At 34.9% G+C, this 25,522-nt stretch overlaps 2 protein-coding genes and 1 pseudogene across 2 annotated transcripts; all 3 read right to left on the reverse strand.

Moving 5' to 3' along the window:
• Positions 1–1,907: 1,907 nt before the first annotated feature.
• Positions 1,908–6,545, reverse strand: LOC115977813 (cytochrome P450 734A1-like). Its single transcript, XM_031099841.1, has 4 exons — positions 5,895–6,545; positions 4,166–4,410; positions 3,198–3,561; positions 1,908–2,932 (listed from the first exon to the last, which is right to left on the reverse strand). The coding sequence occupies exons 1-4, from the start codon at positions 6,450–6,452 to the stop codon at positions 2,516–2,518; spliced, it is 1,584 nt and encodes a 527-aa protein (XP_030955701.1). The 5' UTR covers positions 6,453–6,545; the 3' UTR covers positions 1,908–2,515.
• Positions 6,546–9,099: 2,554 nt separating this feature from the next.
• Positions 9,100–12,916, reverse strand: LOC115974279 (cytochrome P450 734A1-like). Its single transcript, XM_031094550.1, has 4 exons — positions 12,424–12,916; positions 11,492–11,736; positions 10,019–10,382; positions 9,100–9,545 (listed from the first exon to the last, which is right to left on the reverse strand). The coding sequence occupies exons 1-4, from the start codon at positions 12,907–12,909 to the stop codon at positions 9,123–9,125; spliced, it is 1,518 nt and encodes a 505-aa protein (XP_030950410.1). The 5' UTR covers positions 12,910–12,916; the 3' UTR covers positions 9,100–9,122.
• Positions 12,917–14,620: 1,704 nt separating this feature from the next.
• LOC115974354 lies at positions 14,621–25,511 on the reverse strand (annotated as a pseudogene).
• Between the last annotated feature and the right edge of the window lie 11 nt (positions 25,512–25,522).

Genomic DNA, 25,522 nt, shown 5'->3' on the forward strand with positions numbered 1-25,522 from the left:
ATTTGGGTTTTGTTTTGTTGACATAATAGATTGATTATGCATAGATCCACTCCAAGGACCCCCAAAGAAAAACCCAGCCACCAACTGCATCCAATCTCCACCAAACTTCTCTCATCCAATTTCCTACCCACGATTCGAGATGTACTTTATCTTGAATCTTCTGCGTGATTTTTTTCTTAAGTTTTTAGTTTTTACATGTTTGGTTGCCCAGAAAAGATTTTTGGATGTTTTAATTTTTTTTTAAATTTTTTTTTGCTGATTTGGATTTTTTTAATAATTAAAATGCTGATTTGTCATTTATTATTATTATTTTTATAAGCCACGTCAATTTTAATTATTCCAACTGTGCACATCATTTGTCACGTAGGCATTTTCCGTTAGTGAGTTAACGTTAGAGACCAAATTGACTGCAAATTAAAAATAGCAGGGACCAAATTGACTGCTATTAAAATGTAAGGACCATATTGACTGTAACCCCAAAATGTAATATGGGCTAAAAAGTAAAAAGTTTGGAGGTTGTTTGGTTTTTTTTTTTTTTTTTTTTGGGTCACTAGGCAGAATTTCAAACCGCTTGTGATTTTGTTTCTGGTTACAATTTTGTTTTCTGAATTTATATGTGATTGGCTGATTATTGAAACTTCAAATTGGTAGCACTTTTTGGTTATAGATTTGGTGAACTATATAACCTGGGTACAAATGCGTGGTCTGGGAGGGACCAAGAAATTCATGGAGGTGCGGCATGGTTTTTCTACACTCGGGGGTTGTCGGATACCTTTTTGCTCGAGTTATGTTGGATTTGGATGTGCTGTTATTAGTGAGGTACTCTCTATTTTCTTTCTCGGTCTCTAAGAAGCATAATAGTTGCTTGTGAAAATGACAAAAAGGGGAAATATCCAGTCTAAGAAAAATTAGGAACAAATTTTTATTTTCATCGCTCTTATGTCTTTAGGATAGATGTGTGCAAAAAACCTGCCAACCTGCCAAACCTGACCTGACCCAACCTAACCCGCCAGGTTGGGTCGGTTTTTAGGAATTGGTGGGTTGGGTTGGGTTACAAAATTTTTTTTATAGCGGATCGAGTTGGATTTGGGTCATAAAATTACAAATCCGACCCGACCCGACCCATCCATATTTTAATATATGTTTAAAATAAATTATATATTTAATAAATTTTTTAAAAAAAAAACCATCTGTTGAGCACTTCCTTGGTTCCTAGTATTATATATAATATAAAATTCTATTAGTTCTTTTAATATATATTTAAATATATTATATAATTAGTAAAAAAAATTAAAAAAATTATAGATATATTTTGTTTATAACTGAGTTAGGAACTCATATATATTTTGTTTATAAGTGAATTAGAATACTAGTTCATTTATATTTTGTTTATTAACTCAGTTGGATACTTAAACATATTTTGTTTACAACTAAGTTGGAATATTAGTTTATATATTAATATATATTTTGTTTATCAACACAGGTGGCAAATGTGATATATTTTTTTCCTGCTCAATTTAATAATAATAGTAATAAAAAAAATTTCCAACCCATGGGTTCAACCCGACCTGACCCAACAGGGGTTGGGTTGGGTTGGACTTATGTGATGGATTGGGTTGAATTTTTTTTGACCCACCATGATGGGTTGGGTCAAAAAATCCCTCCAATCCGACCCATGCACACCCCTACTTTAGGATTTATGCAAAATAGTGAATTTGTTAAAACAAAAATTATTTGTGAAATTAGCATTTTATCTAAAATAATGTTTTGGAAACGCGATTTTAGCCCTTGAAATCATGTCTTAAAAACACGATTATATAATGTTTTGCGTTGACTCAAAGATGTTAATGTGGCAATTTGCATAAGTTGAAATCTTGCTTTTGAAATACGATTTTAGATCATTTTAGACCTTAGAAGCTAACTCGGAGAAGCTGAGGCCTAAATCTCCTGTCATAGCCCTAGAGCACCACTTGATTCTTGATAAATGACCTTGGTTTGTCATCTGCTACTTCGGTCCTCAGTTACATAGATGTCTTGTTCTCTTCAATGGCTTTGCACGGAATGCCTTGTTCTTTAAAAGTTTTCCTATGATGCAGAGTTTTCCTATTTTCATTGTTTCCTTCATATTATCCTCTTTTACTTGACGTCCTCATCCTCCTCTTCCGTCAGTGATAATCTCTTCCACCTCTATTCTCACTTGCCATCCTTCTTTGTTTTATTTATTTTTTCTTTCTAGACCACCCTAAATCCATAGCCCACCCTAGGGGCTTACCAACCATGTGCCTTGTACAACAAGAAAAAAGCTTCCATCGGCAACCCCTAGAAGAAAAACAAGGTCTCAGAGAAGAAACTAAAATTGTTTCTTTCAATGGTTACTTCACTTGATCTTAGCCATAAAACAGATACTTCTTTTGCATGCTATGATCTTTTATGCATATGAATAGTAATATAAAACATAAGCATTAGCATACAAATTGAAGCACACCCCTCTTAAAAAAGAGTCCCAAACAAATGTTCAGCTTCTCCTCCTCATGAGTATTTGGACACCATGTCGAGGCTGCAAGGTTACAAGCAACATTGGGTCATGAACATAGGTTGGTGATACCACAAAAGAGAAGTGTTGAATTATCATGGCTAAGATTATTTTGGTCTCAACCATAGCTAGATTTTGACCTACGCAGATTCTGGGACCCAAACCAAATGGGCAAAAAGAAGCTAAATGTCTTCGAGAATCCATAAATCTAAATGGATTGAACTCGTTAGCATCTTTTCCCCATATCTCGATGTCATGATGGACTGCAGTCAAGGAGAAATAGAGTTGTGTGTTAGCAGGAACATCAAGGCCCCCTAGCTTAACCTTCTTACATGTTTGCCTTGACAACATTGGTGCCGGAGAATAGAGTCTAAGTGTTTCATTAATTATCATGCTCACCTGTCAAAAAATGTAAAGCAATAATAATAAGTATGTGAATGAATAAGGAATAATTGACATAAATTGATTGTTGAAATTACATAAGTGCTTTTTTTTAAAAGGATAATTATTGTTAATCTGGGAAGGATTGTGCTATAAATTTTCACTGTGATAACAATAGAAAGTTTTCCTTGCCCTTGGCACAAATGTGATTGATATATGAATGAAAATTGCAACTCCTCTAGACCATGTTGTTAAAGCAGGGTAAGTAAGAAATTGAACTTACAATTTTAAGTTCGTTTAATTTCTCTGCAACAGGAAGCCCATTGTCACCGAATATGCTAACCACTTCTTCCCGTGCTCTACTTTGCCACTCTTGGTGCAATGCTAAAAGAAAAATTGCCCAAGTTAGAAGGTTAGCAGTTGTTTCCTTTCCTGCAAAGTAAAAGGTCTTGCATTCATCAATGGTTTCCTCAATCCCTAATCTTTCTTCTTCACCATCTTGATTTTTATATGAAGACAAAAAAAGACCAAGAAGATTTCTTGAATCTTCTCTTGCATGTTTGTTCGTCTCAATTAGCATTCTTATAGAGTCACGAGTTTCCTTATCTAGTCTCCACCTTTCTTTGTTCATCTTAGTAGGCAAAAACCTATGCATTTATAAGAAACCAAAGAATCAATTGAAACACATCAGTAGACCTATAATAAGAAGATAAAGACTTTATGAAAACTCATTTGGCCTATTTCAAAATGATGAAGCCCATGTTCCATTGAATTAAAGCCATAACATTGTAATAAGCAAAGCTAGGATCCAGTCAATAAGAAAATAGTTAACCAAGACAGAGGAAAAGAATTGCCTACGCTAGTAATATGAATTTCCTCTTTACACTTTCGGTTATTAGAGAGTTAATAGAATTGACAAAAAAGTATGAGTCATCAGTCATAAACCACAATAATTATATATGGCATACATACCAACGGTGTCTTGGTCTAGTGGTGCCAGGGGCTAGACTTGGTAGGGCGAACTAAGGTTCGATCCCCCGCAAGCCCGTTGGGAGGAGTTTAAAACCTTAACCCCGGGACCCGCTCCGAAACCGGATTAGTCGGCCCAGTGGGTTCGGATACCGGTTGGGAAACCAAAAAAAAAATATATATATATATATATATATATGGCATACATCACAAGATTCACAACAACCAAGAAAAGGAAGTTACACTAGAGGTTGGTACTTGGAAATTGGAACAATATGTTACCTGAAACCAGGAATATATACACTTCTGATCGCCTGAGAGAAAAGATATATTTGCTGCTCTTGTAAGTTGAAAATGCGCCTTCCTTCTTCATAATTGCTCCCGAAAGCTGTTCTTGATATGATGTCCGCTGAGAGTTCATGAAGCTCTTTATGCACATCCATCTCAAACTCATCTCTCCCTCCTCTATTTTCGTCCCACTTATTGAACATCTTTGCAATACTAGCCACAATTTCTGGTACCCAACACTGAGAAATAAAAATAAATAAATAAAAGGCATGAGGTCAGATTGTCAGGACTAACATGTCTAATGAATGAGCCAAAAATAGAAGTCTAATGACAATTTTCCATCATCAATTTTTTTCCACAATCTCATTAAAATTTATTATAAAAAAGGGAAAAAATCTATACAATTCCAGAAGTAAAAGCTATTTTCCTCAATTTTTACCTTGTAGAATTAAATTGGCACATAATTTAGGTGTCCTGTGCATTTCTCTTGTAACAGCCAGACAGGGATAACAAATCATTAAGGGGTTTTTGCCAAGAACCTTGTAACTTAGTGGTATACTTTACTCTTCTTTTTAGGAGAACCAATGTTTGAATCCCTTCTCCCCATTGTTGTATCTACTAACTATCAAATTATCAAAGAAAGTCACCAAGTCACTAAGGGGGTTTTAAACTAGGTTTTCCTCTTTAAGAGAATTAAGCAATACCATTGAACCACAATACTCTTAACACCTTTGATACAAATTTTTATTCTCTTGAATATGATATTCTTATATTTGGAACAGAGGTATAAAGTACAAGCACGCACACACTAGGATTGGCTTTGGGCATATTTCTTGTGCAGCTTAGGTGGAGGGCAAATTATACAAGGAAACTGTCTTTTTTGGTTTTGTAGGCAATGACACTATATCTGTACAACTGAGAGGATCAGATAGAATAAAGAGTGGGAGAGACAATTAAATTCCTTTTATATATCGGACAATTTGAAGCCAAAATTAGATGATAATTTGAAGAGCAATTATGACAATTTCCAGTATGTTGCTCCGGTAAAAAAAGAGAGCCACCTATTAGCTTGTGACTCATATAATACTCTCTCTGTAAAAATGATGTGAATGATCCTTATAGAGAGAAGAGGTCACTGAATTTTTCTAAGGAAGAGAAAAACAGAGGCTATGATTAAATTCCACATCTGTATTATACATTTCCTTCATTTTTAACAAGTCAGCATAAGTTTATATCATTGGGATCTTATTCTTTCATCCATTTGCTAACAAATTTCATATAATCATATCTTATTATAACTATAAAATATATGAAAGCTGAGCTTAAAACAATATCTAGATGAAAAAAGAAGTTATGCATTTTATAGATGCTTCTATTGTGTCTTCATATTAGAAACAGTATACACACACCCACATACATACTTATAACAGTGTATATATGTTCAATTACCAATTCGCTCAATCGAATAAGCTTTTTGGGAAATGGTGAATTTAATTCATTTAAACACATAATTCTAATGCACCCCGGATTCAAACTACCTTTTAATAGGTGCCGCTCAACGCTTGGGACTTTAAATGGAAGGTTCTGAGTTCTGATACCATATTAAAACATCAATTTTCCCGAAAGTTTTAACTACTGAGAAACGGTAAATTTAACCGTTTAACCATATAATTCTATCAATATACGTACATCTAAAAAAAGTCAAGAAAGTGAACAAGTTCACCTTAACACGCTCCATGTTGAAGGCCTGGTTTGTGATTCTTCTATGAATAGCCCATTTCTGACCACTAAGCTGAACAAGTCCTTCCCCAAATAGCAGCTTAGCCAAGGGATTCATCTGGATCTTTCCAAAGGACCCATCTGAGTTCATAACAACTTCCTTAATCATGTCTGGGTCAGACATTGCAAGCCTTGGTTTTGACCCAAACCAGTACAAGAAAGTCTTCCCGTACATGGCTGACCACCTGTAGTAAAATGGAGACACACGGTGAAGCACATCGTGGTTGTCCAACGGGACTGGCTTTGATAGAGCTTCAGCGTACATATGTTTGATCTCAGCTGTGTTCCCGAAGAACAAACGGTACCCAGGGCCTCGTATGCCTTGGTTTTTGAAGTGGTTCTCAATTCTCCAAGGGACCCATATGACTGAGTATATGAATTTCAAGAGGATGACAAGGAAAATCACAAGAAGAAGAAAAAGAAGATGCATGGTGAAATGAAATCTGAGAGAGAGAGAGAGTTTTAGTGGATAAGTGAATGTATAATAATGGTGGAGTTGCATAAAGTGATTGTAGAGGAAGCGTTGAAAAAATATAATCGTAAAATATATGTTTTGCTGACTATGCAAGAACGCAATCGGGAAAAGAAAAAAAAAATCTGGTCTGGTCTTTCAATGGATATAGTATAAGTATACAACTTTCCGTGCAAAATTTTTAAATCAATAGCTGTTACCAATGAAATACTAAGGTAGGGATGATAGGCCAGTAGTACATATTCGGCTAGGGTCCGGTCCGAGGACACTTAGTGATTCAAAGACAGGTAAATGTTGTTATGGAGGTTGGTATTAATGAATAAAGGAAGGGATCTGGTCATGATGGTCCAAGAAGATGGTTTGAGGAGGGTTGCTTCCTAGGTCGAGCAAAGTAGAGGTCAGAAGGTGTTGTTTACCATCCAGAGCAACGTTCTGAAAGTTTCTATTGATAAGGATGCACATCATGGAAGCATGAGACAAAAGGAAGTTATGAAATATCTAAGAAAAAGCTGCTATCACCGCATTGAATACTCTGTAGCTAACTCTCTAGCCGTATTAATGAGGAAGTGATATCTAAACAGTAAATTTTAGTCTTACAGCTACTTCCAAAGACTTCAAGAAGGTGCTGATAGGACAAGGATCAACACCAGCGATCGATCTAATTTACACGTGAAAGGTGAAGATGAAAGAAGTGAAGCAATATAAAAGAGAAAGAATGTACTGAGAATAGGGATCAAAGAATTGAGAGAAAAACATTGTAGCAACAAGAACTGTCTGTAATCAAATTTAAGAGATATATACAAGAACTGATCTCCTCAGACTGTGCCAAAGACGATTTTATTTAGATAAAATCAATTTATCTTTACTTTCTTGTTATCTGAATCCATTGTAATTGTTACCCAACTCATTGAAACCTAGTTTTCTAACCCACTCTCTACAAATTCATTGTATTAGGCTCTTTGGGCCTAGATCATTTCACCCTTTGGGCATAAGGACCAAAACCAGCTCTTACAATTAAAATTTCAAGTTTTTATAGAATAAAATAATGCATAAAAAATAAATTTGTGTATGTTAATGTAATGAGATATGTACTTTCTTTAAAAATGTGTACATTTAATTTAATATACAAAATTGTGTTTTTTTGAAAAACGTTTATGCTGAGTGACAAATTTTTTGTACATACTTTGGAAATTGGAAATTATGTACATTAAATGTATAAAATTGTGTACATTCCTTGAAGATACACAATTGTGTCCATTCTTTAAAAATTGTTCACATTGAATAAAATTACGTACATTCCTTGAAAATACATAATTGTGTACATTCTTTGAAAATGATGTGCATTAAACATATACATTCTCCATTCTTTAAAAATTGTGTGCATTGAATGTACACACATCCTTTTACGTTCAATGAAAAATGTGCCGATTGAATATACACATATATCTACATTTTTTGAAAATTGTGTGCATTGATTGTACACAATTGTATACCTTCCTCAAAAAATGTATACATCCAATCTACACATTTGTGAGCATTTCATGAAAATTATACAAGTGGTTTTTTTTTTTAGGAATGAAAATTATACAAGTTGAATGTACACAACTGTGTATATTTCTTGAAAAAAAATGTATAAATTGAACGTACATTATAACTTTGGAGAAAATAAATTCGTTTCTTTCAACAGTTATGGCACTTGATCCTAGTCAGAAAACAAACACTTCTTTTGCATGCTATGATCTTTTGCGCATTGGAATAGTAACATAAAATATAAGGGCCTGTTTGGGTAAGGAATTTTCGTCACTCAATTTCCATCACTCATCACTCATCACTCATAACTCATCACTCATCACTCAATTTTTCACATCCGTTTGCCTTCATCACTCAGTTTTCATCACTCACTATTTTTCACACTATTTGGAGGACCCACACTTGTCACGGTACAGTGTTTTTTTTTTTTTTTTCACTAGCAGCTTCTTTTTTTTTTTTTTTCCCTCCTGGGCTGTTCGGTTTTTTTTTTTTTTTTTCACTAGGTTTGGTGAGTCTAGGTACTTATAAAAAAAAAAAAAAAAAAAAAAAAGCCAAAGCCAACCCAAAAAAAAAAAAAAAAAAAGGCCAACGCCAACCCAGAAAAGAAAAGAAAAAAAAAAGAGACAGCCAACGCCAACCAAAAAAAACAAAAAAAAAAACCAACGCCAACCCAGAAAAAAAAAAAAAAAAAAAACAGCCAACGCCAACCCAGAAAAGAAAAAGAAAAAGGAAAAAAAAAAAAAAAAAAAAAAACACAGCCAACGCCAACCCAGAAAAAAAAAGGAAAAAAAAAAAAAAAAAGTCAAAAGGTGGTCAAAAGTTGCGGCTGTGGGTCCTTCATGTGTGTTTATTTACGGAAATGCCATTGAGTTATGAGTTATGGAAACTGAAAACAGCCTTTTGTTGTTTTCAGTTTCCATAACTCATAACTCAAAAATCAGAGAATTGAGTGATGGAAACAGAGTTATCGTTTGGCCAAACAACCTTTTTGCTATGGGTCCCACCATTTTTGAGTTATGAGTTATGGAAACTGAGAATTTAGTTATCAAAAAACTCAATCCAAACGGCCCCTAAATGTCTTTAGATGCTAAAAAAATACAAATTAAAATACACCGGGGTACCCCTCTTATTAAGAAAAAGAAAATTTCAAAAAAAGTCTCAAACAAATGTTCAACTTGAAATTCTCCTCCTTAGGAGTATTTGCGCACCAAATTGAGGCTGCAAGGTTAAAAGCAACACTGGGGCATGAACATAGGTTGGAGATACAACAAAGGAGAAACGTTGAATTATCATGGCTAATACAATTTTGGCCTCAAACAAAGCTAGATTTTGGCCTACACAGATTCTGGGACCCAAACCAAATGGACAGAAAGAAGCTAAATGCTTTCGAGGCTCCAAAAATCTAAATGGGTTAAACTCATTAGCATCTTCTCCCCATATCTGAGTGTCATGATGAGCAGCAATCAAGGCCAAATGAAGCTGCGTATCAATAGGAATGTCAAGATTCCCTAGTTTGACCCTCTTTCTTGTTTGCCTCAACAATAACACAACCGAAGGATATAATCGAAGTGTTTCATTGATTATCATACTCATCTGTTAAAAATGCCAAAGCAATAATAAGTATGTGAATGGGTAAGAAAATACTTCATAAAAAGGTATAGTACCTGTTACTACACTAGAATGAAATAGATGCATTTTTTTTCAGTCATATATTCTTTTTATTCTTTTGGGTAATGGGCCTTGGATTTATTATTGATAAGTTATTTTTGTTGGTACTCCTCTTTATTTTTCCATCCTATATAATAAATTCTCAGTGAATAACTATAGTTCAAAAACCCTATGAGGATGAGACTATTCATTGCAATTAGAATTCAGTAATTATTTCACTTCACTCTATTTCTTTTAAAATTAACTTACTATATAATCAACAAATTTTCCCTGTGAAATCAATAGAAACATTTCCTTGATTTGACACAAATATGATTGAATTCCCCAAAAGAAAAAAACTTGCGACTCCTCTAGACAAGGTTTTAAAAGTTAACAAGTCAGTAAGAAATTGAACTTACAATTTTAAGGTCATTTAATTTTTCTGCAACTAGAAATCCATTGTCATCGAAGATGTGAGCCACTTCTTCCCTTGCCCTGCTTTGCCATTCCTGATGCAATGCTAAAAGTAGAATTGCCCAAGTTATAAGGTTTGCAGTTGTTTCCTTTCCCACTAAGTAAAAGGTCTTGCATTCATCTATGATTTCCTCAATTCCTAATTTTTCTTCTTCACCATCTTGATTCTTATAAGAAGACAAAAATAGACCAAGCAAATTTCTAGAATCTTCACTTGCATTTTTGTTCGTCTCAATCAACATCCTTATAGAGTCACGAGTTTCCTTATCTAGTCTCCACCTTTCTCTGTTCATCTTCGTAGGCAAAAACCTATACATTTTATAAGAAGCCAAATATTCAATTGAAAAATCATCTGGACCTATAACAAACATCAACAAATAAAATAATTAATTAGGAGAATATATGGAAATGTGGCTCTGTACTATACACACCGCGTGCAATACTTTTGGATGGTGATTTTTTATTTTGTTATAATAAGATAAGATACATTCAATCATAAGCCCAGTAACTTTCATTTCTTTCATCGTTTTACTTAAATACATAGTTTTTATAAGATATACTCTTTGAAAGAAACTTCAAAATTAATGTTGTTTGTAGTTTTTGATTTGTTGTATTATGGAGATGAATTTCTTAAACTCGATATCAAATTCTTTTAAGTAGAGGCGGTTATTACCTTAAAAGATATTTCCTAAGATGTGTCAAAATCGCATTAATTTTTATTATTATTATTGCTTCCTTAATAGAATTCACCGTTTATACTTTGGTAGGCAATCTCAAAATAATGGAACTGACAAAAAGTCATAGTTTTCATGCACAAAACACAGTACTTCTATGAGTAATGCTACCGCCATAAATTATTTTACAATATTTTTACAAGCTAGTGACGTGGCCTACTTCTTATTGGTTTTTATTTAGGCCCATCACTAACATTACTTTTTCATTTACCAATAACCACTCACCACATCAACAGTTTGTAAAATTTTTTGTAAAAAAAATATGTTACTCTAGCATTACTCGTACTTCTATATGACATATCACAACCATTAAAAAAAAGAAAAAGTTGCAGTGATAGAAAAAATTTTCCAATTCATGAGTAGATCTACAACAATGTTATTGACACACAAAAATTTCACAATTTGATATGCATCTAGACTTATTGGTTGAACTTAGAGCAATGTATTATATACAAATTATACATTAATTGTGCATGGATAAAACACACACTTGTATATAATACTTAATAAGACCAATCCAATCTGAACAATAAAATGTCATGTGAAGATTAAGCAATATTGTAATGTTAGAAAATCCATAAAAAGATAACCTATCCTTTATATCGTGTAATATATTGTTAGGTATGTATATATATATATATATATATATATATAAATTGTATCGTAACTTTAATAATATGTTACCTAAACCCAGGAATGTATAAACTTGTGAATGTCTGAAGGAAAAGATGTATTTGCTGCTCTTGTAAGCTGAAAATGCGCTTTCCCTCTTCATAGCTGCTTCCAAAAGCTGTTCTTGATATGATATCTGCTGACAATTCATGAATCTCTTTGTGCATATCCATTTCAAACTCGTCCATCCCTCCTCTATTGTTGTCCCACTTATTGAGCATATTTGCAGTACTATTCACAATTTCTGGTACCCAACTCTGTGAGTGGTTAAAAAAATAGGCATGAGGTAAGATTGGTCACTACTGACATGTTTAATAATTCAGCCCCCCAAAAAAAGGTCTAATGACAATTTTCCTCTATTTGAGAAACAAGTAAAAAATAAAATTTTTTTTTTCATGAATGGATACAATAAAATTTTAAAATTTTAATTTATAACGTTCATTACATAATAATTATTTTTTATCATTATGTCAAGATTTCTTCTTCTATAAATTAACCGGTCAATTTCAAACTAAAAGTAGAATATCATTTTTTTTAATTCTATATAAAAAAATTATATTGAAAATTTGATAGTTACATCAATTTGAGAAGGGCAGTTTTTATTACTATTATTATTACTTATTTACTTCTTTATTCTATCATGTGACTATATCATACTTTTTCTATAAAAATGAGGTGAAGGGTTTTATAAAATGGTGAGATCACAATCTCTTTTTTGTATAGATAAAAGATTAAAACACTAAAACTTTAATAAAGTACTTTAAATACAGCATACAAGGTTTTTCAATTTGTTGCATTCACTTGTAAGTCACAAATATTGTTATCCTTTTCAATGATAATTAAATTTCTAACAACATATTTGAATTCAATTGAAAAACTGAATGTACCTAATGGACTATATCTAAATTTTATCATTTTGGGTAGGAAGAATAAAAAGAGGTCACCTTAACCCGTTCCATGTTAAAGGCCCGGTTTGCAATCCTTCTATGGATAGCCCATTCTTGACCACTAAGCACAACTAGTCCTTTCCCAAAGAGCAGCTTAGCCACGGGGTTCAGCCGAATCTTTTCAAAAGATCCATCTGAGTTGGCAAGAACTTCCTTAATCATGTTCGGGTCGGATATCGCCAGCCTTGGTTTTGACCCGAACCAGTGCAGGAAAGTTTTCCCGTACATGACAGACCACCTGTAGTAAAAAGGAATCACACGATGAAGGACATCATGGTGGTCAAACGAAATTGGCTTTGATACAGCGTTAGCATACAACTGTTTGGTCTCAGCTGTGTTCCCGAAGATCAGACGGTAGCCAGGGCCTCTAATGCCTTGATTTCGGAAGTGATTTTCAATTCTCCATGGGACCCATATGAATGAGTATACGAATTTCAGAACACTAACTAGGAAAATCACAAAAACAATGAAAAGAAGATACATGGTGAAACGAAAAAAAAAAAGAATGGTGTGGTTGTAAAGGTGCAAGTTGTAGAGGGTGTTGATGACAAAATATATTGTAAAATTTTGCTTACACTCTATGCAAAAAGCCTAGAACTCGGTGAGTCATCAGTCACAGTTTTATTTGGGAGTAAAATTGGCAGACATGCACGGCTGAGAGAGACCATGTGCCAGACATGCATGCCCTATATCTCCACTTGTTAAAGAATCATCTTGAAAATACTATTCAAATACTTCTCTTATCTTAGTCTCTTGTGTGTAGGGAATTAACACGAAATTCTCAAACTTGTGAGAAATAAAATAGAGAAAAACACATGTCAAAGAAAAAATAATCACACGCACAAGACAGTATTTACATAGTTCGACAATTTACCTATGTCCAAGAAATTGCAGGGATTTCACTATTATTAGGGAAAAAAATACAAAGTGCGGCAGTACAGTTTTTCTCTCTCCCAAAAACTACATCAAAAAACCTTAATCACTAAAACAACAGTTTCGATATCATACGCACAGGATTTACAATGGGCTACAAAATAAGCCAAAATTTTTATTTTCCCGAGGGTGTTGCCCCTAGTCCCTAGACCCCCAAGAGACTTGTCTATGAGCACTACAACTTAGGCTTATCGGCCCAAACCTTCACTCCATAGACTAAACTTCAAAAAACTCCTATTAAAAACCATGCAACATCATTTCGGATCAGGTCGAGTCGTCATCTAGATCAAACACAACTAAACTCCACAAAACCCAACATCTTGTTTCTCTATCTCTCTCTATATTCTAATTTTCTAGGAGGCTTAGACATGCATATTATTATTATCATCCATAATCCGTCATGAATTTCTTTATAACCAGAATATTTGATTAAAGGTTTTACCTAATTTTATTATGGATTCATTTTAGCCGGCATGACTTTCTTTATAACCAAAATATTTGATTAAAGGATTTACCTAATTTTATTATGGATCCATTTTAACCGGCATATATAATAATGTGTTGAACTCTTCTCCAATTTTAAAGAGAACTTTATCTATAAATAATAACTACAGTATATTATTTATATAATAAAAAAATTATTGATCATATATACAACATATAAAAGATTATATAGATGTACATATATAGCACCATCCATCTTGAACTTCTCTAAATGATAAAGACTTTTTTATTTTCCATAAAATCCAAAGTCATTCATTTATAACCTCATTAGCATTATTTTTCATATTATTAAGAAAAACAAAAGGACTTCTGAGCTGAGGAGATGAGTCTTAAGCCTTTTTAGGGTTTCTATTTTTCAATATATACCATGACATTGAAGTAGCTCGATAAGCGGAAGTCCTTTTACAAAGATCAGGAAGTGTTTAGGACCCTACATGTACGAGCAAACTATTCTTGTCCATTATAACATGATGAGGACATTGATATATGAACGGTTTGAAAACACCAATTAAGGAGTTTTTCTAATGAGAAAATAAAATTTGATCAAATACAAACTCTTATCCACCATAATATATTTGTCTTATGCAATGGTATATGCAAAATTCAATACTTAGTCCCTTATTTGATAGCAAAAGATTTTATTAGTTAAACAAACTTAAATCCACATATCATTTTTTATATATTTAAAACAATACATCTCCAAACAATTGGACCATGAACATAAATTGCACGATACACAAGCTGAGGCTGCAAAGCCTCAATTAATTATCCTCTTAAATACGAATTGTGCACCATGTTGAGGATGTAAACTTAAAGTCATCATCGGTGCATGGACATATGTTGGTGACAATACAAAAGAATATTTCTGAATGATCATAGCTAAAGCTACCTTCGTCTCAACCGTGGCTAAATTTTGACCTACACAGATTTTGGGGCCTAATCCAAATGGAAAATATGAGGCTAAATGATTTCGAGGCTCAGAAAACCTTAATGGGTTGAATTTATGTGCATCTTTTCCCCATATCTCAATATCATGATGGACGGCGGTCATGATCAAATAGAGCTGTGTACCAATAGGAATATCAAGCTTCCCTAGCATAACTCTTTTGGATGTTTCCCTCGCTAGCAAAAGAGGCGGAGGGTAGAGACGAAGTGTTTCATTAAGTATCATGCTTACCTGTAAAAAAAGAGCAAGAAACTATAAAGCAAAAACTGAAGGTTATGAAAAACATGGTTCGACATTTATTTAATGGAAGATAAATAAAGTTAATTGCTTAAAAATATTTATAGTACATGAAACAAATATATCTTGATGAGACTTTATTGAAAAGTTAATGAAACATATTGGGGCATTACTTGACCTAAAAGCTTGAGGCAATAAATTAGAGTTCAATTATATTATATTAATCAATTACTCTTTTAAGGATTATAATCCAACATGAGATTAGAGTAATGCTACAGATACAAACTATTTTACAACATTTTTATAAATTGTAGATGTGACAAATTCTTACTAGTTCTAATATAAGCCCATCATTAACATCACAATTTTACTTACAATAACTATTTGAAAAATGTTAAAGCCACATCAGCAATTTGTAAAAATATTGTAAAAAAGTTAGTGTTTGTGGCATTACTCGTGAGACTATATATACTACTTGACCAACCATACCATTGACACATGAATATTACAAAAACAAGGCAACTAAGTTCATTCTTATTGACTCCGTTATTGCTTGGATTGCCAAATAAGCCAAGACAATATAGTACGTAGTCATTAATGGGGGTTAGTTAATATTTATAGAAAAATTTAATGGCTGTGATACCAGAGAGAATCCAAACGTGAGCATTAAAATTAACATCATGTTGTGCAAACGGTACGCCAAAATTACCAACAACTATGAGTCCCAACTATGTTCTAAAGCGCACACACATTCTGGTACATTATCAATGAAATGGAAACTTACTCATTTATAGTTTTGAAATGTTCAGGCAAAATATGTATAAAAAAGAATCAAAACTCTTCAGACCGGCAATTAATGTTTTAATTTGAATATAGGCAACTCAGTGAGAAATTTAACTTACTATCTTAAAGTAGCTTAAATTCTCAGTAGTTGGAGGCTCATTGTGTCCACAAATGCGGAAAACTTCTTCCCGTGCCTTAGTTTGCCACTCTTGATGCTGTGCTAGAAGGATGAGTGCCCAAGTGATCATAAGATTAGCACTTGTTTCCTTTCCTGCAAAGTAGATGGTCTTACATTCATCTATGATTCCCTCCTCCTCCAATTTTTCTTCTTCACCGTTATGATTCTTATGAGAAGACATTAACAAACCGAGTAAATTTCTTGAATTTTCTCTCACTTTGCTATTGTTCTCGATCACTATCTGAATGGATTTTCGTGTTTCCTTTTCAAGTCTCCACCTCTCTCTATTATTTTTGTAGGCAAAAACCTGAGAAAATACAAGGTAAAAAAATCATTTTTATATACATTTTAGGTGGTGGAGAGGGATTCAAATCCAAAATATCTCTTTTGAAAACACCATAAGATTCCAATTCACCTAAAGAACACTAGCATGAAAAATTCATTTCTATATAGATAGAAAATGTAATCAACTAGGCAAAGAAACATATCCAAGGAAATAATCAAGTACTTCAGATACCAATATGTTTGCCATCAGATTTTTCTTTTAACTTCTAGTTTCTTTGTTTATATATAACTTTTAAGGCCTCATTTTGTTTAACTTTCAACAAATAAGCAATTAATAAAAAAATTATGTCCAAACGCACATGTCCACAATTTGAAAGTCAGAATCGCAAGTGAGTATATGAGAATCTTGAATATATTCACCTGAAACCAGGAATATAGACACTTCTGATAGATTGAGAGACAAGGTGCAATTGCTGCTCTTGTAACATAAAAATTCTCTTCCCCTCCTCAAAACTGCTTCCAAATGCAGTTCTAGATATAACGTCTGCCGAAAGGAGATGAAAATATTTGTGCACATCAATCTCGAATTCATCTCTCCCTCCTCTTTCTTTCTCCCACTCTTGGAGCATCTTCCTGGTACTGGCCACAATTTCTGGAAACCAAGCCTGTGACACCATTTTGACACTTGGGGTGATTGGTCAAATTATTTCACTCCCCATGAGAGATATCTATGGGTAAACGATTTCAGGGTTTTTTGCACGTTTTTTAACTCTATTGAGTTTTGAGTTCACCACCCAAGTGTACCGAAAGGGACAAGTGATAGACTTATAATATTCTTGAGTAGCTCGAAAGGAAGAGTATTTAATTATACTAGTCGCTAACCCGTGCTATGCACGGGAACTTACCTAATTATGAAGTAAACTAAAATAATTTAATAAAATCTTAAATTGATTAAGAAACTACACCGTTACATGATTTGTTCTTGTATGACTTCAATTTGTGTTACAATTTGATAAAGAAACTAATATAATAGAAAGATGGGTTATATTCAAAAGAATAATCCATTGTTATAACCATTGAAAGGAATAAAAAGATTCAGAACCTACAAATTATAGAAAATATATATATATATGTGTGTGTGTGTGTGTGTGTGTGTGTGTACACATGTGTGATTACACAATAGAGAAATATAAGAAAAAGATGTGTTACCATCAAAAGAATAATTCAAATATTAAAACTTATGAAAGACCAAAAAATATTAAAGAATCATAAGATTTACTTTCTATAAATTTTCGAAACAAAACAAAATGTATATGATTACACAATAGAGAATAAAAAAAAAAAATTGATTACCTTCAAAAGAATAATGCATAGTATAATTATTGAAATCTGCTAAACATGTTGAAATATAATTAAAGAATAATATATTGAAACAATTAAAAAAAAAAGACTATTCAAAAGAGAAATATAAGAAAAAGAAAAAAGTACATGAACCCATGAAGCAATAAATTTTAAATTTTAACGGGTCAAAAAAAAAAAAAAAAAGAGTTTGTTGCAAACCTATTTGTTATATTAGCTTATCGCTTTACGTGAAGAGAACTACATCACCCAAACTTGCTGTAACCATCTTAGGTTTCTTAGCATCTTTGGTGTTGTGTCTATCCATGAGATGTTCTCTGTAGGTTCCTATGGTGGTATTATGACATAAAGACAATCTCCTTGAAAGAAAAAACAAAATAACATAGGGTTTCAAAAAGAAAGGAGGCGGCTACAAATAGTTTGAGAACTATTGAGTGATTACAATTTGGTGTTTTCTCCTTTAAAAAGAAATTGGTTTGTAAATTTTAAGAAAATAAATTAATTCTTAAATGAAATCTTGCAAATTTAGAGATAAATTACCAACATTTGAGTTTGAGTTTAAGTTGGATTTGTTAGAGAAATAGAGTTTTACTCCTTATTAAGTTTGTTTTAAAAAAATTATTTTAAAAAAAATTATTTTTTATAAAATTTTATAATTTTATTTAAATAGACTAAAATTGATTATGAAACTATACTATTGCGTGAATTGCTCCTATCTTTTTGAGTTACAATTTGATGAATAAGTCATTGTTTGAACATGCAATGGGTTGCAAAAAATCTATTTAACAAATTTAGATATTGAAAAAAATAACTAAAAAATTCTGATGTTAAAACGTCCGAAAGGAAGGAAAAAAAAAAAATACTGGCATTGCCTAGAAATTATTGAAACAAAACAAAATATATATGACTACTGTAAGTGGCCAATTTGTTACGATCCCAAGACAGTATTGGGCTCGTACGAAAGGAGGCCCTCACAATATCATTTGTAGAGAGTGGGCTTCAAAGGTATGGCCTTGGGCATAGATAATCTGCTTGGTAGTAGTTCCTATGGGAAATACTGCATGGGCGGGTTTGATTTCCCTAGTTAAACCCCTTCCCTTTTTTTTTTTAGCCGGATTCCCTTAGAGCTTTATCTTCTTCTCCTTTTATACTGGTGCTCCATCCCCCTTTTTTGTATCCACGTGTTAATTTTACTTTTGGGGTGCAGGCCTGTCCAGTCAACCCATACCTAGAGTGGTTGGGAGTTGCTGGAAAGGCGCATGGGCATGGGCATGGGCCTGTCAGACGCCGAATTCCGTATTACTGTGTTGGCTGCTTTTTCCCTGGCCCTGCCCTTACACTCATTTTGTTCCTCTCTTTAGGCATTTAGTGAAGTGCCGAGGAGGAGGTCGTCCTCGGCAATGGCTCTCCTTGGACCTTAAGATAAACTGGGCCTGGGCCGGGGCTACACTTTCTTTGGCCCCACAATAGCCCCTCAAAAGCCTGCTGCCCGACTTTTAGTTGGGAAGGAGTGTTTTGATAATGTTGGGCCTACATCATAGCCTGTTCTGATTCTACACTCCATAAATATTTGCATTTTTCCATTTACTCGGAGTCGTGTCAAACCAAGGGACGCGCCTTTATTTTTCATTCGCGCGGAGCCTTTTGATATTTCGGTACTCGAGGCGCGCCTTCACGAGAATCTTCAGATCCTACGGCTGAGGTTGAGGTTGGAAATTGAGTCCAGTCTGCTTTGTCTGTAGCGTTCCTTGGAAATTTGCACAAGTTAAATGCCACCGGTCTGCTCTGTGTATAAATAGGATAGGGGGTCACTCCCCTTGCATACAAACCCTTCTGCTTCCTTCAGAAACACAATCCATCTGCCATACTCAGTCTCCATTTTCAGTGTCATTTAGCCTCAGGGCAGTATGCTTGAGGCGTGGGTGGGGATGAAGGGTCTTTACCCGTTTCAAAGGCACCGAATCCTCAAGGTGATATGGTACGGACAAGGATGGCACAGGTTCAAGCCGGTCCTCCGCTTTGACAGCGGGAAGATGGTCTTCCTCTCTCTTTTAGTCAAAATCCGAAGCAGGTTCTGGTCATGCCAGATTTTTGGCATGTCAGAAGAAGGAATTTCCGCCATCAGCGCCGTCTGCCCTGCCGCAGGCAAATTTTCGCGGGGCTCCCCAACTTCCGGCTCCCTGCACCTTTTCTTCAACGGTGCAGGCCCCAAGTTGGGTTCCCTGCACCTTTTCTTCAGCGGTGCTAGCCCAAAACCAGGTGCTCTCTGCACATTTTCTTCGAAGGTGCAGACCCCTCGTCGGGTTCTTTTGTTGCCTGAGTTATGGGCATGTAAAAGTATTGAGGAATGGTTCTCTTACTCAATATCTCGGCGCAGCAACCAACCTCTCCTCTGTGCTTCTCCTTCAGCTTTATCTTTACTCTCTTGTATTTTTCTTTTACTTACGCAGTTAGCTTTAATGTAAGCTTATTTCAGCTTTTCATTGTACACTGTACTATTCCTTTGTCTTAATAAAAGATGCGTTTATTTCTTTCTAAATACTTTTCTTTTCTGCAACAACTACTTTGTGCATGAATATTAGATATAAGCTTGCCTTTAATGATACTCGGAGCAGAAAAATGCCTTAACACAAATTCCTACTAGTTCAAACTTACGGACATTATCAAGTATAACAATGGTAATCATCAATAAATTAAACTCTTGGAACTAACCGGGATAACGGCTGAGTGTTGCGCGATGCATGCTAGACCAATGTCCGAGAACGATAAACTCTAAATAATTCATCCGAGAGGGTAGCCGAGCAGTGAGGAACCTCAATTGTGTTTTTTGGTAGCACATTGCTCTAAATTGCGTCAATCCCTTTGGTACTGAGGGTCTGAGGGTAGGCTGGGCAATCCATTCAGTGTAGGGATTAACCCAACCGTTAATGGGGGAATTCTCTTCGAATAGTTCCTAAGGCCCATGTATCGTAGCTTTTCTTTTAAGTACTTGGTTTCCCCATAGGCTTGAGTCCGAGGACCATACAAGGCCTTGGTTCTGTCCAAAACTTGTGTTTTGCTCTTAAGTAGTTGGTTTCCCCAGAGACTTGAGTCCGAGGACCATGCAAGGCCTTGGTTCTGTCCAAAACTTGTACTTTTGCTCTTAAGTAGTTGGTTTCCCCAGAGGCTTGAGTCCGAGGACCATACAAGGCCTTGGTTCTGTCCAAAACTTGTAATTTTGCTTTTAAGTAGTTGGTTTCCCCAGAGGCTTGAGTCCGAGGACCATGCAAGGCCTTGGTTCTGTCCAAAACTTGTACTTTTGCTCTTAAGTAGTTGGTTTCCCCAAAGGCTTGAGTCCGAGGACCATGCAAGGCCTTGGTTCTGTCCAAAAACTTGTACTTTTGCTCTTAAGTAGTTGGTTTTCCCAAAGGCTTGAGTCCGAGGACCATGCAAGGCCTTGGTTCTGTCCAAAACTTGTACTTTTTCTTCTAAGTAGTTGGTTTCCCCAGAGGCTTGGGTCCGAGGACCATACAAGGCCTTGGTTCTGTCCAAAACTTGTAATTTTGCTTTTAAGTAGTTGGTTTCCCCAGAGGCTTGGGTCCGAGGACCATACAAGGCCTTGGTTCTATCCAAAATTTGTAATTTTGCTTTTAAGTAGTTGGTTTCCCCAAAGGCTTGAGTCCGAGGACCATGCAAGGCCTTGGTTCTGTCCAAAACTTGTACTTTTGCTCTTAAGTAGTTGGTTTCCCCAGAGGCTTGGGTCCGAGGACCATACAAGGCCTTGATTCTGTCCAAAACTTGTAATTTTGCTTTTAAGTAGTTGGTTTCCCCAGAGGCTTGATTCCGAGGACCATGCAAGGCCTTGGTTCTGTCCAAAACTTGTAATTTTGCTTTTAAGTAGTTGGTTTCCCCAGAGGCTTGAGTCTGAGGACCATGCAAGGCCTTGGTTCTGTCCAAAACTTGTACTTTTGCTCTTAAGTAGTTGGTTTCCCTAGAAGCTTGAGTCCGAGGACCATGCAAGGCCTTGGTTCTGTCCAAAACTTGTACTTTTGCTCCTAAGTAGTTGGTTTTCCCAAAGGCTTGAGTCCGAGGACCATGCAAGGCCTTGGTTTTGTCCAAAACTTGTACTTTTGCTCTTAAGTAGTTGGTTTCCCCAGAGGCTTGGGTCCGAGGACCATGCAAGACCTTGGTTCTGTCCAAAACTTGTACTTTTGCTCTTAAGTAGTTGGTTTCCCCAAAGGCTTGAGTCCGAGGACCATGCAAGGCCTTGGTTCTGTCCAAAACTTGTACTTTTTCTTCTAAGTAGTTGGTTTCCCCAGAGGCTTGAGTCCGAGGACCGTGCAAGGCCTTGGTTCTGTCCAAAACTTGTACTTTTTGCTTTTCTCATCTGTGGGGCCTTGACTTTAAGGGAATGAAATCCTCAGCTGAGCCCCTTGAACCATCTACGTGGCTGACGCTATAAGTGTAGCCCTTAGTCAAGGATCATAGCCCCTATCGAAGCTTTACGCTAGAGCACTGTAAGTGGCTGGTAGAAACGACACGGGTATTGTCTCAAACCATCATCTATGCCAAGACACAAACCTTCCCACAGACGGCACCAATTGTAGGTGGCCAATTTGTTACGATCCCAAGATAGTATTGGGCTCGTACGAAAGGAGACCCTCACAATATCATTTGTAGAGAGTGGGCTTCAAAGGTATGGTCTTGGGCATAGATAATCTGCTTGGTAGTAGTTCCTATGGGAAATACTGCATGGGCGGGTTTGATTTCCCTAGTTAAACCCCTTCCCTTTTTTTTTTTAGCCGGAGTCCCTTAGAGCTTTATCTTCTTCTCCTTTTATACTGGTGCTCCATCCCCCTTTTTTGTATCCACGTGTTGATTTTACTTTTGGGGTGCAGGCCTGTCCAGTCGACCCATACCTAGAGTGGTTGAGAGTTGCTGGAAAGGCGCATGGGCATGGGCATGAGCCTGTCAGACGCCGAATTCCGTATTACTGTGTTGGCTGCTTTTTTCCTGGCCCTGCCCTTACACTCATTTTGTTCCTCTCTTTGGGCATTTAGTGAAGTGCCGAGGAGGAGGTCATCCTCGGCAATGGCTTTCCTCGGCTTGGGCCGCGGACCTTAAGATAAACTGGGCCTAGGCCGGGGCTACACTTTCTTTGGCCCCACAACTACCAAATAGAGAAATATAAGAGAAAAATAGGTTACCTTCAAGAGAATAATCCATAGTTATAACAGTTGAAATTTGTTAAACTGTTTCAGATATTGCAAAAAATTGAACCAAAAAATTTAGATGGTCAAACTTTCAAAAGGCAATAAAATTAAAAATTAAAAGATTCAGAACCTATAAATTATTAAAAAAAAAAAAGTCATTATTGTGAGACAATTTTAGTAAGGATGGAAAGCTTTTCTAAGTTTTTTTTATCCAATTCTTCCTAATTTATGAAAAATTTGGTTCAAACATTGTCGAACACTTTGAAAAGAAAATATGAAGCATGACACTATAAGAGAAAACATAAGATAACATAAAGTGCATATACCTTACTCCACAACTGTAAAAAAATACCCACACAAAAGGAATTGAAAACTTGTACAACAAATGCAATAAGCTACTTCTGATGTGAGACAACCTAACATACGTCTCCATAAGGTAAATCTTAAGGTTATATAATCTAAAAGAATATAGAATATAGCATCTTTGAACCACACAAAAAGTTAGCAAACTTACTACAATACTTGTAGCTATACTATGTATTGTAAAGTACTACTCCATCGCCAATAAAAGTCATGTAAAATCTCATGGGGTCTGGAAGAACAGACAGCTGCAAGATCACCTCCACCAGACACAAAACAAAAGCAAAAAAAAACTTATTCACAAAAAAGAGAAAAAGCAATAGCAAGCGTACCAAAGAAATTGAAGTTTAGGGTTTTCTCTCTTAGTGGAGACAGACAAAGGAGATTGTTTTAGGGTTTTCAAATACAGGATTCATTACAAAAAAAAAAAAAAAGCATCTTTAGTCTTTATAGATTTTGCCTAAGTACCCAGATACGTTGACACATACTCATACAAAAATCATTAAAGAAAGAATCAAAGAACATACACAATATGTACATACGCTGTGAAAGTAAAAATAAGAAAAATAAAAGAGACGTAAACACGAACAATTAAAGAAAAAAATATAGGAAAAAAAAGTTAGGAATAGAAATATAAGATAAAGATGGGTTACCCTCAAAAAGAATAATCCATGGATATTCATTGAAATCTTCTAAATAATTTCTGATAATAGAAAAAATAAAACCCAAAAGTTATGATGTTAAAACTTCCAAAAGGCCAAAAAAATTTTTTTAAAAAAAATCAAAAGATTCAAAGCTTCAAAAGTATTGAAATAAAACAATATATATATATATATATATATAATTACGCAATAGAGAAATACAATAGAAAGAAGGGAATCCATGATTATAGCTTTTCAACTATTGAAATTGGCCAGACAATTAAATGTATTGCAAAAAATGAACTTAAAAATTCATATGTAAACCAAACAATTAGAAGATTTTGAGCCAAGAATTTATTAAAACAAAACAAAAATTATGTGACTCCACAATGGAGAAATATAATAAACAAAAAAAATATGTCTACACAACATAGAAATATTAGAGAAATATGAGTTACCTTTTAAATGTTAAAATTCAAAATATTAAAACTTTTAAAAGGTTAAAAAAATTTGAAGATTTAATTAAAAGATTCAAGCCCAGCAATTAAATAAACAAAACAACAATTGACAAACTTATAAGAAAAAGCAACAAATCTATAATTTTTATTGAACAAATCAAATAACCCTAACCTTGATGCATTGACCGAAGAAGGAGAGGAGTCCAATACATAAGTGGAATATGTGAATTGTGAAGCATGAGCCGGCCTCAAAAAAATTCTTGAAGAAAAATAAGTGTTAAGGAAAAAATTGTGTTGCGGCAAAAGAAGATAATAGCATATCTAATCATAAAATCTAAAATAAAAAGAATTTAAAATAAAAATAATAAAAAAATAGTGGTGACCAACTGCCATACATATAAATATAAGATATTGACCAACCTTCATAAAAAGATGTCAGTTTCAATATTCACTTTGTGGTGAGGGTCCTCAAACATCATCTTCTCCGCGAATAGTTTTTGGGGCTTAGGTTTTCTACGCAAGCAATTCTTAAATAGGAGAGAGTAGAGGCGGTGGGAGAGTGTCCTTATTTGGCTAGAAGTCTAATTTGCATTGGAAAAAGAAAACAGTGATGAGGTGAAAAATTTAATTTAATTTAAATATTTTAAATATTGTGATGACATGAAAAATTGTGGAAGTTTCAAAAGTTTCGGTTTTATATATATATATATATAGATTACGTACCTTAACAGTCTCTATCTTAAAAACCTGGTTCAAGATCCTGCGACGGTGTGCCCATCTCTCCCCCTTCAGCGCAAGTAATCCTGATCCAAAGAACAGCGCAGACAAAGGGTCGAACCTCATTTTTTCAAACGACAAACCCGTATTCAAAAGTGCCTCCTTGATCATATCTGGATCGGCTATAGCCAACCTGGGCTTTGTTCCGAACCAGTACAGAAACGACTTCCCGTACAGAGCTGACCACTCGTAGTAGTAAGGAACTACACGGTGAATTATGTCGTGGTCCAAAGACATCGACTTTGACTGAGCTTCGGCGTACATACGGCGAATCTCGGCCGTGTTTCCAAAGATCAAACGGTAGCCGGGGCCTCGTATGCCTTGTTTGCGGAAATGGGCTTGGATTTTCCCTGGAACCCATATGATTGAATGTAAGAATTTTAAGAAAAACGAGACGAGGAAAATGAAAATCCCTAGTAGAAGAAACTGCATAGTTGGAGAGA

The sequence above is a fragment of the Quercus lobata genome, chromosome 2 (genome assembly GCF_001633185.2).
Source record: "Quercus lobata isolate SW786 chromosome 2, ValleyOak3.0 Primary Assembly, whole genome shotgun sequence".
Classification (NCBI taxonomy): Eukaryota; Viridiplantae; Streptophyta; class Magnoliopsida; order Fagales; family Fagaceae; genus Quercus; species Quercus lobata.